The 13652-nt window shown below is 48.7% G+C and overlaps 1 protein-coding gene across 1 annotated transcript; it reads left to right on the top strand.

Moving 5' to 3' along the window:
• Positions 1-2770: 2770 nt before the first annotated feature.
• LOC113754623 (zerumbone synthase-like) lies at positions 2771-13173 on the top strand. Its single transcript, XM_027299005.1, has 3 exons — positions 2771-3064; position 3228; positions 12626-13173. Exons 1-3 carry the CDS (start codon positions 2771-2773, stop codon positions 13171-13173), a joined length of 843 nt encoding a protein of 280 aa, XP_027154806.1.
• The last annotated feature ends 479 nt before the right edge of the window (positions 13174-13652 follow it).

The following is a 13652-nucleotide window of genomic DNA, read 5'->3' on the forward strand; positions in this document are numbered from 1 at the left end:
AATGAACTAAGAGAAACTAATGAAGACTACATTTTTAGTGGAGTTTCTCTAGCCTTCCAAAGTTGTTAAAATGGTCTCCAAAGGCTGCTATTTATAGAGGATTCAAGCTCAAGGTGAGTTGTTTCTTGGTTGGCAAAGTTGGCTTTTGAACTCACCAAGAGTTGTTCTCCAGTTTCCACACCCTTTTTGGTCAAATACAGCCGAAATTCTGAGTTATAGATGAGTTGGAAAGATTGTGTGAATGCAAAACAAGTTTTAGAGCAAGTTGTAGCAGAAAAACTAGAATACGTGACCTTGAATACGCAACCTTAGATCGCGTATTGCGCCCCATGTTTTCTCCTTTGCAAGTTTGTACTTTCTAGGCAGATTTTATCTTTGCTCTGTTTTTGGTCCAACTTCAACTGATATTTTCTCGATGTTAGAGGCTGAACTAAATCTTATACAAAACATGAAATTTGTATCTCTTTGAGTTATCTTTCCAATGCCTCAAGAATTATCCAATTTGAAGCTCTGTGGACCGATAAATGACCAAAATACCCTTGACTGGTCAGAACCCTATTTCAGCTTTCGACCATGAAAATGCACTTCTGTATTTCGACTTTTTGACAATGAAAACGACTAAACTGCACTTCAATGTTTTCATACCAAATGTAGATCTATCTCTTAGCTGCAAAATGATACAAGAATCACCTCAATCTAATATTTGTAACTCAACATATAACTGAAATACCACAATGTGTCAAAACTGAAAAACTTGCATTTCATCCTTTGATTATTTTGTACTTCATGTTCTCTTTTTATCACTTCAAACCATCAATAACCATCTAATTATCTTCTCAATTCACTCCATTTGAAGATTGAATCATTAAATCTACAAAAAACATGAAGTTTTCACTATTAAAATCCATAGAAATGTAATTTTACCACTTAAACCACAAAATATATATTTTCACTAAAAACTTAGTTAATTAGTTATAAAAGTAGTTAAAACACACCAAAACTAAATAATAAAATACACTTAAAAAGTGTAAAATATGCACTTATCAACATGAAAAAAGAAACCACCACCACTATCACCCTAGTCACCACCTCTCTCCTCCTCCCTTGCCTTTTCTTTGGTCACCCTTTCTCTCCTTTCCCTCTCTTTCCCATCCATACCTTCATCTCCCACCACCACTATCTTACCACACCTTCTCTACCCTCCTCTTGCTCTTTCCACCCATTCTCCATCCTTGCTTTCATCCCCTTCCCGTGACCTCCACTCCCTCCCTTCTAGACCAGATTTGTAGTTTCTTATAAAGTCAGTTTTGTTTCTACCTTTCAAATGAGTTGGAACCGACAGTTTTCAAATCAGAGCTGGTAGTTCTGGAACCGTGACTATTCCTAAACTAAAGTGAGTTAAGTACAACAATAATGGAAATGTTAATTACCTTCAAATCTGGTTCCAAATTAGAAATTACAAAAGGAGAGCAATTAACGAACATAGTAATTAGTGGTTCATCTTGGGAGGAAATCCCTCATCTTTGCTTGAATGAGGTTGTGTAAGAAATGAATTTCTTGCAAGCTAGTTTATAATCTGGCTCAGAATGGAAACAAAATGGCCGATTTCTAAGAAAGAGATGTTTCATCAATTTATTTTGGTCATAAATAGCCTAGTAACTATCAGGGCCCCAATAACGATGGGCGACTGGGTACCTATCAACAATTGTTAGGGAAAGCAACGGGATAGGTATTCCCAATATTCTATGTTTATTACGTATTATATTATATTTATTTATATTAATAAATTTAAGTGGGAGATGGGGCGATGGTATCGTCCCCTACCCTTCCATCCCTCCCTCTAAAGTGGGGAGAGAAAAATCCCTCAATCCAATCCATTACTTTCCTATGAGGCGAACACCCACCCCTATTGTCATCCCTACAAATTAAAATTGTCTCATAACTATCAGGGCCCTAATCAACTCGGGATGTCGTCCAGGTAGCCATCGACATATTAGAGTGTCTTTCACAATTTACTTGATAATTATCAGCCCAATCAGGTTGGGATGTCAGCCAGGTAGCTTGAGTGTCTTTCACAAATTGCCTGATACCTAGCCGGCCGTAATCAAGTTGGGATGTCATGTAATTGCCTGGCTGAAGTCACACATGGCCACTTGTAATATCTACTCCGTCTGTCTTAAAAAGTTTGACCTTTTATTTGGGACCCGGGCTTTTTATCAATAATATCCACGCGTAAGGAAATATGCTCGTCCTCCCTTCTTGTCCTTGTCAATATGTTCAAACTTTGGAGTACAATGAGTGGAACAAGTTGTGAAGCCACACTGCCACTATACAGTTATAACTTTAACTTGCAAGCAAAACACTTTGACAAAACACGATTTTGGATTTCAAAGTTCTAATGAACATCATATCCGGGTTAGGAAGTTGACGAAATATGTGAATTATATTTCTTAAGCCGCCCCCTCCACCGCCCACTCCACAGGTTCAGTTTTAACCACTTGTTTAGGATGGTCCATTGAGAGTATAAAGAGAAAAACAAAAGAAACTAGACATAAATTTTAGGACAAAACAAAATAAAAAGAATATGATATTTTCGGGATGGTCGGAGGGAGTATAAATAAATCTACTCAGACAAAAGCCCAAAGCCTAAACACCTAGTGCTCTCTGTTATTTCCTCTTCCTGTCCTGAGCCTTTCCCATCACTGTTGAATAGGTTGAGACTCCATCTCGGCCATTGGCATAGGGGCTAGTGCTGTTACATCAAAAAATAATGGCCACTACAAGCTGTGATGGTTCTTTACTGCCTGGCCAGAGATTATTGGGAAAAGTTGCTTTGGTCACCGGAGATGCTTCTGGCATTGGAGAGAGCATAGTACGTTTGTTTCACAAACACGGTGCAAAGGTTTGTATTGTCGACATCCAAGACGAACATGGTAAGCAACTATGCTCAAACCTCGGTGATGACCCGAATGTTTGTTATTTCCATTGTGATGTCACCGTAGAAGATGATGTCTGCCGTGCTGTTGAATTCACAGTTAATAAGTTCGGCTCGCTTGATATAATGGTGAATGAAGAGGTTATTTTCGTCCTGCTGGAGTGAGTCACCCGAGCTGGAGAAGACCTTTTATCTTGGGTGGTTCTCTCGGACGAGGTCACCTGTTTAAATTGTAAGAGGGACTAAAGTCCCCGGTATAACTCCGAAGCTTAAGTCAGTTCGGTAGTGAAAGGGTAATTTAAGTGTAGAGAAGACTAGTATGCTTTACCAGAAGATTCGTCCTCTTCTTTTTAGTAGAGGTGTTGAGTATTTATAGAAGTCAGATAGGAGAGAGGGACTGCTTGCACAGGTCCCTAGAGATCCGGCAGGGTCAGTGTATCAAGGTGACTTAATGGACTCTGCGGAAAGGTGCGCCGGAACAGTCGTGTGTCAGGCGGCGCATGTCAGGCCAGCTTTATCAGAAGTGTCAGAGGTGTCAGAGACCATGTTCCACAACTCCGGTTGCCAGGTCATTATACTTGACTTCGGCTTAACGAGGGAAAGCCTTGGCCGAGGCAGTAACTGGGCCGAAGTCAATTCCCGATGGTGAAAGGCCGAGGCAGTCGGAACGAAGAAATACAGGACGGGACCCCAGCTCTAGCCGAGCTGGAAATACCCTCCTCACTAAGCCCCCCAAGTTTCGGGAAGAGCGAGGTCATGGTCTCCCGAAATCATCACTTCCCGAGGCTGAGGCGCGTGTGGGACACGGAACAGGGCAAGGACACGTCACGACTATGCAGATGAGACTGGGGAAAGGTGAAACGGGGGCTGGCAGCTTTAACGTCGGATCAATATGATCGATTGTCAGGTGAACAGCACCTTCATTAATGAGGGGAGAGAAAGAGCTCTAGGGAATCCCAAAGATCGCGTCTCTTCGGTTTCCACCTGTGGCCTATAAATAGGGGTTTCTTTTCACTGTCCCATTCTTTATCAAAATTTGAAATCACCTCAGAGCTCTGTCTTTCTGCTTTTTCACTTCGGCAGTCTTCCTGAACCACATCTTCTCCAGCAACTTCTTCTTTTCGCATCTCCTGAGTAAGTTCACTTCTTCTTTTTGTATTAATGGCTAGGACAGCTCGCACATTCAAAGAGACGGTGAGGCCTGACTTCACTGAGGCAGAGAGGCCCGACCCTTCCGAGGAGAGAACGCCGTCCAACGCCGAGGAAGGAGGTGAGGAAACGTCTTACCGAGCCCGGGGAGGAGGTGCGGAGGCATCTCGCCGAGCTAAGTCTCCGGAAGAACAGGCCGAAGAGATTGAGGTCGAGCCCGAGGTCTTGTACAATGATGACCTCGGGAATGAAGTTCCTAGGGACGAAGGTGTACAGGAGCCCTCCACTCCTCCAAACGTGGCCACGCTAAACTATGGCCAGATGCCGGCCTTCATCAGTGCGGTGGACCAAGCTTCCATAGCCGAGGTGATCCGCAAGTATCCGTAGAGGAGGGAGTACAGTATTTACCTGCCGCGCCCACATCAGTCCGTCGCCCTGCCTCCAAAGGGTAGGGTAGCCATCTACATAGAACAGCTGGAGGCCGGGCTCAGGGTGCCAACTACGAGGTTTCTTCGGGACTGCCTGAGGTACTGGGGGGTGAGGATTACTCAGCTCACCCCAAATGCAATTCGCATCCTCGTCGGCTTCCAGCTACTCTGCCGACATCAAGAGATAGAGCCGAACGTCAACCTCTTCCGCCGTTGTTATTCACTTAAGAACAGTGGGAGCGAGAAGGGGTGGTTCTACTTCGGGAACAAGGTTCCAAAGTTGGTATATGATGCCCCGAGCTCAATAAAGGAGTGGAAGAATAACTTTTTCTTCGTCCCGGCTGAGAACTTCCCCAGGGGATTCTGGTGGAGACCTCCCACTTCAGTCAAAGAAACCTCCCCGGGCAAATTGGAAGAACGCAACTTCCAAAAGTTGACGGGGTCGGGCCTAAAGATTAACTGTTGGGACTTCCCTGAAAGAGTGCTCGTGAAGGGCGAGCTCAGCCGAGCCTTGATCAGCTCGGACCATCTCGTCCTCATCTCCACTAGGCTTCACATACCTTGTACTTTTCCATTTCTCACTTTCTTGTTCGTTTTCCTTGAATTCTAACTAACTTCATTTCGTGCTTTGCAGTAATGAAGGTTTCCGACCTGATTACCTCGGGAGAGGTCGAGGTGGCAAAGAGGCCAGCAAAAAAGCGCAATGACGCTGGTGAGTCCTCTTCCAGGCCGGCTCAAAAGACCACTGCGGCGGCAGGCACTCGCGAACCTGCCGTGGTGATCATAGGCGAAGGGTTGCACACCTCAGGCACGCGTGGGAGATCCAGGGCTTCATCCATCCCGGTGGGAGTCCCTTCCCACGGAGTGACACTAGCCTCTCCACCTCGGGGGCGGGGTCGAGGTGCGACCGTCGTCCAGGATAACCCCATTACGGGGTCCTCATTGTTCAACCTCCACCACGTGCCCTCTATAGCGGCCGGGGAGGATAAGAGGCACTCCGGAGCACAATTTTGCCCGGAGTGGTCGGTTAATGTTAATGACCGCTGCAAGAATCCACAAGTCGCGCACGAGCTCCTGGTGAATTCAGTCCTGCCACGGGACAATACTTACACCAGAAAACTCAATCCGGCCGAGCTGATGCAGGGCGCCTCGGTTTCTTGGGCTTCCACCACGGCGTTCCTTGCTGAGATGTACCAACGCTTTGGTCATTTCCTAGAGACTTATGAATCACCTGCCGAGCTCCAGAAGAAGATCGCCGACCTGGAGGGGAAACTAAAGGCCGCCGAGCTGGGACGTGACAAGGCCGAGGCGGCGAAGAAGAAGGCCGAGGTCGCGAACACCTCGCTCATAACTGCTCTTGATGAGGAGAGGGAAAAGAGAGCTCAGGAAGAGCAGTCATCCAAGGTGGCAATTGACACAGCCGGGGCCACCGCCGTGGAAGCATTCCGGAAGTCAGAGTCTTTCATTCGTGATCTCGGCGAGCTAACTCGGCCGAGCTTCATGTTCGGCTACACGTCGGCCATTAATGATGCGGCATCCTTCCTTTCCCCTGAGCAACTGGAGTTCCTTCAGAGTGCCTCGCACTACAACGAGGATGCCAAGGAACTATGCGACCGCGTGGGTGAGGGCATCCAGGCTGGAAAGGACCTGGCCGAAATCCGAGCTGAATTCAACAAATGGCTCCAAGAGTTCGAGCCTGATGGTGACAGTGCCGAAGGGGACCAGGCCGGTGGAGGAGAGGAAGAACAGCAGGATGACGGACAGCAGGATGCCGAGGCAGGCGGAGAGACCCTGGGGAATCAGGACCCCGGGGCAGGAGGTGCTTAGAAGCACTCGTGTTTTGTAACAGAGGGCCGAGGTCATATACGACCTCGGCATTTAACTTTTGTACTCTAGGGGCCGAGGTCATAAATAACCTCGGTCTTTTGCTTCTCGTGTTTAAATAAAATTGGCTTTTTGTTCTTGCATATTTCTGTTTCCTTTTTGGTTACTGCTTTGTCCCCTTATTTTTTACTTGTACTGGAATGAGAATAAGTGAGAAATAACTGGAAGAAGTGGATAGAAAGAACACGTACCCTTCAAGGGTAATATAATTTAAGATTTTCAGCATGCCAAGTTCGGGGTACCCGAGATCCATCTCAGTATGCCAATTTACAATATCCGTTTTGGCTGGACTCAACAACACGATATGGTCCTTCCCACTTTGGATTGAGTTTTCCCTGAGGTTCAGCTCGGCTAACCGAGTTCTTCCGGAGCACAAGGTCTCCCGAATTGAACTTTAAATGTTTGACCCGAGCATTGTAATAACCAGCTAGGATATTTTTGTAAATAGCAACTTTGGCCGCAGCCATATCACGCTTCTCTTCGGCGAGGTCGAGGTCAACTCGCCGTTCCTCTTCATTGACTTCAGCAGCATACGCAGCCATTCGCGGGTTGGGAGTGATAAACTCGGCTGGAACGACAGCCTCGGACCCATAAGTTAGGGAAAACTGCGTTTCTTGAGTCGCTGACCTCGGCGTAGTCCGGTAGGACCACAGCACGCTGGGGAGCTCTTCCATCCACGATGATCCAGCCCGGTGAAGCCTGGTCTTGAGGCCATGGAGGAGAGTTCGGTTGAAATTTTCGGCTTGTCCATTCGCCTGAGGGTGTCTCACCGAGGTGAAGTGTTGCTTGATCCCCAAGTTCTCGCACCACGCCTTGAAAGGATTATCAGCGAACTGCCTTCCGTTATCCGAGATCACAACTCGAGGTAATCCGAAGCGACAGACCACGTTTTTCCAGAAAAATTTTTGAACAGCTATTCCAGTGATGCTTCTCAGGGGCTCTGCCTCGACCCATTTTGTGAAATAGTCCACTGCCACCACCACGTAGGCATAGTTGCCTGGGGCTCTGGGGAATGGACCGATTATGTCAGTCCCCCATTGCTCGAATGGCCATGGCGAGGTGATGGGGATCATAAGGTTAGTCAGTTGGTGGTGCTCAGAGGCATGGTGTTGACAGGAAGGGCAACAAAGAACCATGACCTGGGCATCTACCCTCATGGTGGGCCAAAAGTACCCGAGAAGCAAAGCTTTTTTCACAAGCATCCTGAAGCCGACGTGGGCACCACAGAGTCCCTCATGGATGTCTTCGAGGATTCTTTCGTCTTCTTCCGGGGTGATACACCGTAACCAGGGGCCGAGGTAGGACTTCTTATACAAGAGGCCTTGCCGGAGGGTGTACCGAGCTGCTTTTCGTTGAAGCTTCCGTGATTCAACTCGGTCTTCGGGGAGCTCACCCCGGCTGAGGTATCGAGTCAGGGGCCCCATCCAAGTGTCACCAGAGTAGACGGGGTACACGACCTCAGCTAGATATCCTGGCTCAGCCAGAACTTCTACGAGAACTGTCTTGTTCAGATCGGAGAAAGAGGTAGAAGCAAGCCGGGAGAGGGCGTCAGCCCTTCTGTTTTGTGACCGCGGTATTCTTTGGATTGCAAAAGACTCGAAGTGTGTCGCCAACTGGAGAACCTTGGAGAGGTACCGATGCATCACCTCATCCCTGGCCTCGTATTCACCTAGTATCTGGCACACAACGAGTTGGGAGTCACTGTAGACCAAGATATGCGCGGCCCCGAGCTTTCGAGCTAGTTGTAAGCCGGCAATGACAGCTTCGTATTCGGCTTCATTATTTGAGGCTGCGAAATCAAACCTCAAGGCATACGAGCAAATTTCTCCTTGGGGATCTTCGAGGAGCAGGCCGGCTCCACTACCCTCACTATTGGATGAACCATCCACATGCAAGGTCCATCGTTGGGGCTCGGCGTCGGACGAGGTGACAGCCTGGGTTGTAGCCGGGATGGTCTCATTCACTTCCTCAAAAGTAAGCTCGGCAAGGAAATCCGCGAGAGCCTGGGCTTTAATTGCCGTGCGAGGCTCATAAGATAAGTCGTATTCTCCCAGCTCGATGGCCCACTTGGTGAGGCGTCCAGAGGCCTCCGCCCGCGATAGGACCTGCCGAAGTGGTTGGTCTGTCCTTAGGCAGACGTGATGGGCCAAGAAGTAGGGCTTAAGTCTACGAGCTGCATGGATTAAGGCCAGCACAAGTTTCTCCGCCTGAGTGTACCTGGTCTCCGGACCTCGGAGGACTCGGCTGACATAATAAACAGGTGTTTGGACACCTTCCTCCCTTATCAGTACGACACTTACGGCTTCAGCTGCAGCAGACAGGTACAAGAATAACCTGTCCCCTGGACGAGGTGAGGTGAGTGTTGGGAGGTGGTTGAGGTAATCCTTCAACTGCTCAAACGCCTGTTGACACACTTCCGTCCAGGAAAATTTATCAGCTTTCTTGAGAACTTTGAAAAATGGCAGTGCCTTGGAGGCGGACTGTGATAAAAACCGGTTCAGGGCTGCCAACCGCCCCGTCAGCCTCTGGACGTCGCGGACGTACCGTGGTGGAGACATTTCTTGGATTGCCCTCACCTTGTCCGGATTTGCTTCAATACCCCGCCTAGAGACGAGGTAACCCAGGAACTTTTCCGAAGTGACCCCGAGAACACATTTCTTGGGGTTCAGCATCATTCGTGTCTCCTGAAGGACTTCCAGGACTTCTTTCAGGTCGGCAAGAAATGCGGAAGTTGTCTGGCTTTTAAGAAGAATATCATCCACATAGGCCTCGACAGTCCGGCCTATTTGACATTTAAAAGCTTGGTTAACCAAGCGTTGATACGTGGCCCCGGCGTTCTTCAGTCTGAAAGGCATGGTGGTGTAACAATATGTGCCTTTGTCAGTGTAGAAGGCGGTTTTCTCCTGATCCTCCGGACTCATCCCGATCTGGTGATATCCTTTGAAGGCATAAAAAAAGCAGAGGATTTCATAGCCCATTGCCAAGTCTACCAAGGTGTCGACTTTGGGTAATGGGTAGCAATCCTTGGGACAGGCCTTGTTGAGGTCGGTGAAGTCAACGCACATTCTCCAGGCCCCGGTGTCCTTTTTTACCATGACCGGGTTGGATAACCAGGTCGGATACTGGACCTCCCGGATGATCTTGGCGGGGAGGAGCTTATCTATCTCTTCGCCCACAACTCGGCTGCGCTCAGGGCCGAGGTGCCTTCTTTTTTGTTTGATCGGGCGGACTTGGGGATCGACGTTCAACTCATGTACCATGAGGTGATGCGGGACTCCTTGAACCTCCTCTGCGGCCCAAGCGAAGACGTCCCAGTACTCTCTGAGGAGGTCTACCATACCTCTTTTAACAGGACCGGGCAGTCGGGTACCAACGCGAACTGTCTGATCAGGCTTCGTGGGGTCCAGAGGGAACTCTTCCACCTCATCCCCAGTCTCCAGCCTTGGGATCTTCTCAGCTTGCTGAGGATCAATGCTATCTATTGTGAGGATATTTGACCTCTTCTCGGGCCGTGCCCCGGGGATTGATGGGGAGGCTGCTTGGAGAGTGGCGAGGTAACATTCTCGGGCAGCGCTGACTTCACTATTGACCTCGGCCACTCCCGCAGGAGTAGGAAACTTAAAACTTAGGTGATAGGTGGAGTATACTGCCCGCAAAGCATTAAGTGTAGGTCGGCCGAGTAGCAAGTTGTATGGGGAGTCAGCCTTGACTACTGCGAAGTTGACGGGGATGGTTCTGCAGCGGGGGTGACGCCCTACAGTCACTGTCAAAGTCACCATCCCTTCGGGGTGCACAATGTGTCCCCCGAACCCGACAAGGGGGGTCCTTACCGGGGTCATGCTCTCCCTGGCCAGTTTAAGACTCTCAAAGGTACGGAGGTACATGACGTCAACTGAGCTCCCCGGGTCAATGTAGACCTTTTTCACGATGTAGTTATTGGTGAGGATTTCAATCACCAAGGCCTCATGACTACTGGAGGCAGCCGGGACGGGATCACTAGGCCCGTAAGTGATCACCTCGGATAGGCGAGAACTTGCCTCGGCCTGATCCGGGTTGATTTGCCTGTAGGTCCTTTTCCGGGAGTTCTGACTGTCTCCTCCCGTCGGACCTCCGGCAATTGTATTGATGACCCCGGCTATGTTGGATCCATACCCTAGCCCGTGACCTGAGGATCCGTCTCGGGGAGGCATTTTTGTCTCCCTAAGATCCTCCGGGGGCCTACAACTGCTTCTTGATGTCCGCCTTTCGTCTCGGCGTTGATCACCCCGGTGGTCACGTCGAGGTTCATTACGAGGTTGGCCTCCACCTCGGCGGACGAACTGCTTCAGGTGTCCCTGTCTGATGAGATTCTCGATTTCCCTTTTGAGGTCGTTGCAGTCCTCGGTTTCGTGGCCGGTGTCCCGGTGATACAGGCAGTAGAGGTTCGGATTCCTCTTATCCCTGCTGCTATACATCTTGGGAGGGGCCTTCCCGAGACTGTTCTGCTCCATCACAGACAACACTCGGGACCGGGTGGTGTTCAGGGGGGTTAAGTCGGACTCAGGGATGGGTGGCTTCCCCTTGGAAATCCTGTCGAAAACGCTACGGCGGTCTCGGCTAGGACTTTGGAAGGCACTCCCTGAGCCCACTTCACTTCGGCCAAGATCTTTCCCCTTCCTGGGGTCTATCTTCGGGCGAGCGGCTTGGACCTCCTTCTTCATGCGGTTGAGGTCTTCGGCCTGGATGCCCTTCTCGACCTTCAACCACAATTCGTGGAGTGAACGGGGATACTTCTTGTGGATTCCCGTGTTGAATACCCCGGCAACGAGCCCATGGGTGAAAGCGGCAATGGTGACCTGCTCATTAGGGTTAGGTATCTGCACGCTTTCTTCGTGGAACCTCTGGACATACGATCGAAGTGATTCCCCCGAGTTCTGCTGCATATTCAGCAGATAAGCTGAGGTTCGGGTCGTCGGTCGGGAGGAGACAAAACGGTGAAGAAATTTCTCCACTAATTCCCCCAGGGTTGAAATGCTCCTAGGTTCTAGACCCCAGAACCTTTTTCGAGCTGTCCCCTGGAGGAATACCGGAAAAGCCCGGCATATGACGGGATCAGGGATGCAGTATAGGCGGAAGGCCGAGATGAAGGCATGAATGTCCCCTCGTTGATGTCATCCGTAAAGGGTGGAGCCCTCTGGTAATCCACCCCAGCTCTCTCCGAGGGTCGAGGTTCCTCAGGTCGTCGGCCCAAGAGCCCTTTTGACAAAGACCTGGTCAGGGAGGCTACCTTAGAAGTAGCTTTGGAGAATGCTTTCTTCGAGGCACTTCGGCTCAAGCGCCTCCCATCGGATTCTTCTTCGGACGAAACTTCAGGGGATCCATCCGATTTCCTTTTAGAGGACTCGGCCTTTTGCTTGCCTTGTTTCTTAAGATACCTCCCTAACTCCTCGAAAATGTTAGGGTTCTCGGTCACAAACTCGGCCATACGGGTTATGGCTTCTTCGTTTGCGGGCTGGTTCCTTGGGGACTCCGGCCCTTCGGAAATATTTTCTCGCGGAGCTGCATTGCTCTGCTCAGCCCCAATAGTGAGAGCTTTCCTGCTCCTAGAACGCGTAGGCTTCATTCTCTGATGTCTTTGCGTTCCCACAGACGGCGCCAATTGAAGAGGTTATTTTCGTCTTGCTGGAGTGAGTCACCCGAGCTGGAGAAGACCTTTTATCTTGGGTGGTTCTCTCGGACGAGGTCACCTGTTTAAATTGTAAGAGGGACTAAAGTCCCCGGTATAACTCCGAAGCTTAAGTCAGTTCGGTAGTGAAAGGGTAATTTAAGTGTAGAGAAGACTAGTATGCTTTACCAGAAGATTCGTCCTCTTCTTTTTAGTAGAGGTGTTGAGTATTTATAGAAGTCAGATAGGAGAGAGGGACTGCTTGCACAGGTCCCTAGAGATCCGGCAGGGTCAGTGTATCAAGGTGACTTAATGGACTCTGCGAAAAGGTGCGCCGGAACAGTCGTGTGTCAGGCGGCGCATGTCAGGCCAGCTTTATCAGAAGTGTCAGAGGTGTCAGAGACCATGTTCCACAACTCCGGTTGCCAAGTCATTATACTTGACTTCGGCTTAACGAGGGAAAGCCTTGGCCGAGGCAGTAACTGGGCCGAAGTCAATTCCCGATGGTGAAAGGCCGAGGCAGTCGGAACGAAGAAATACAGGATGGGACCCCAGCTCTAGCCGAGTTGGAAATACCCTCCTCAGTGAACAATGCTGGGATTTCAGGTCCACCTTGTTCAGATATACGTAATTTTCAACTCTCAGAGTTCGAAAAAGTGTTTGATGTAAACGTGAAAGGTGTTTTTCTGGGAATGAAATATGCGGCTGGTATCATGATTCCGCTCAAGAAGGGCTCGATTGTTTCTCTTAGCAGTGTTGCGAGTGCAATTGCCGGTGCAGGAACTCATGCATATGTAGGATCCAAGCATGCTATTGCAGGGCTCACCAAGAATGCAGCTGCAGAGTTGGGGAAGCATAACATAAGGGTGAACTGCGTATCTCCTTATGCTGTTGCGACACCCTTGGCTTTTGCTTATGTTCCTGAAGATGAACGGACTGAAGAGGCCATCGATGGTTTTCGATCGTTTGTTGGGAGGAATGCTAACTTGCAAGGTGTAGAATTGACTGCAGATGATGTTGCCAATGCTGTACTCTTTTTGGCAAGTGATGAAGCAAGGTATGTAAGCGGGGCCAATCTCATGGTTGATGGAGGCTTCTCCTGTGTGAATCACTCTCTTCGTGCTTTTAGATGAGGAAAACTGGCTAGCAAGAGTAGGCACTTTGCGCGTTGTAGGCTATGCTTTCAGACTCGAAACGGGTATCAACTCGGTTGAATTCAGGAATTAGGGATTAATGAGTTCGATCGGATTCAACTAGGAGTCAAAATTTTACAAAACTGGATTAATTATAAGCATTGGTGCATATCTTAGAAAAGCTGTAAATGAGTTTATTAGCAGGTAATTCAAAGAAAATGAATATTAATATGCTTGTCTAGTATCTTATTCTGAATTAAGGAATCTGGTAGCTCACGTAATTAGTATTTTAACAAAAGATATACTCATTTCATTGATTACCAGAAAATAGAGCTTTATAAAGGAGTAAAACCTCCTACTACATCCCAAAAAAAAAAAAAAAAAAAGTTGCAACTAACAAGCACTATACAAGTGACATTTGACCAACAAAAAGAATTCAAACAAATATCCCTTAATCCATCCCTCATTTCAAGAAAAAT

This window comes from Coffea eugenioides, chromosome 2 (genome assembly GCF_003713205.1).
Source record: "Coffea eugenioides isolate CCC68of chromosome 2, Ceug_1.0, whole genome shotgun sequence".
Taxonomy (NCBI): domain Eukaryota; kingdom Viridiplantae; phylum Streptophyta; class Magnoliopsida; order Gentianales; family Rubiaceae; genus Coffea; species Coffea eugenioides.

Bases quoted from the DNA above. Each gene is read 5' to 3' on its own strand.
- LOC113754623 (XM_027299005.1), top strand. From the start codon at position 2,771: ATGGCCACTACAAGCTGTGATGGTTCTTTACTGCCTGGCCAGAGATTA.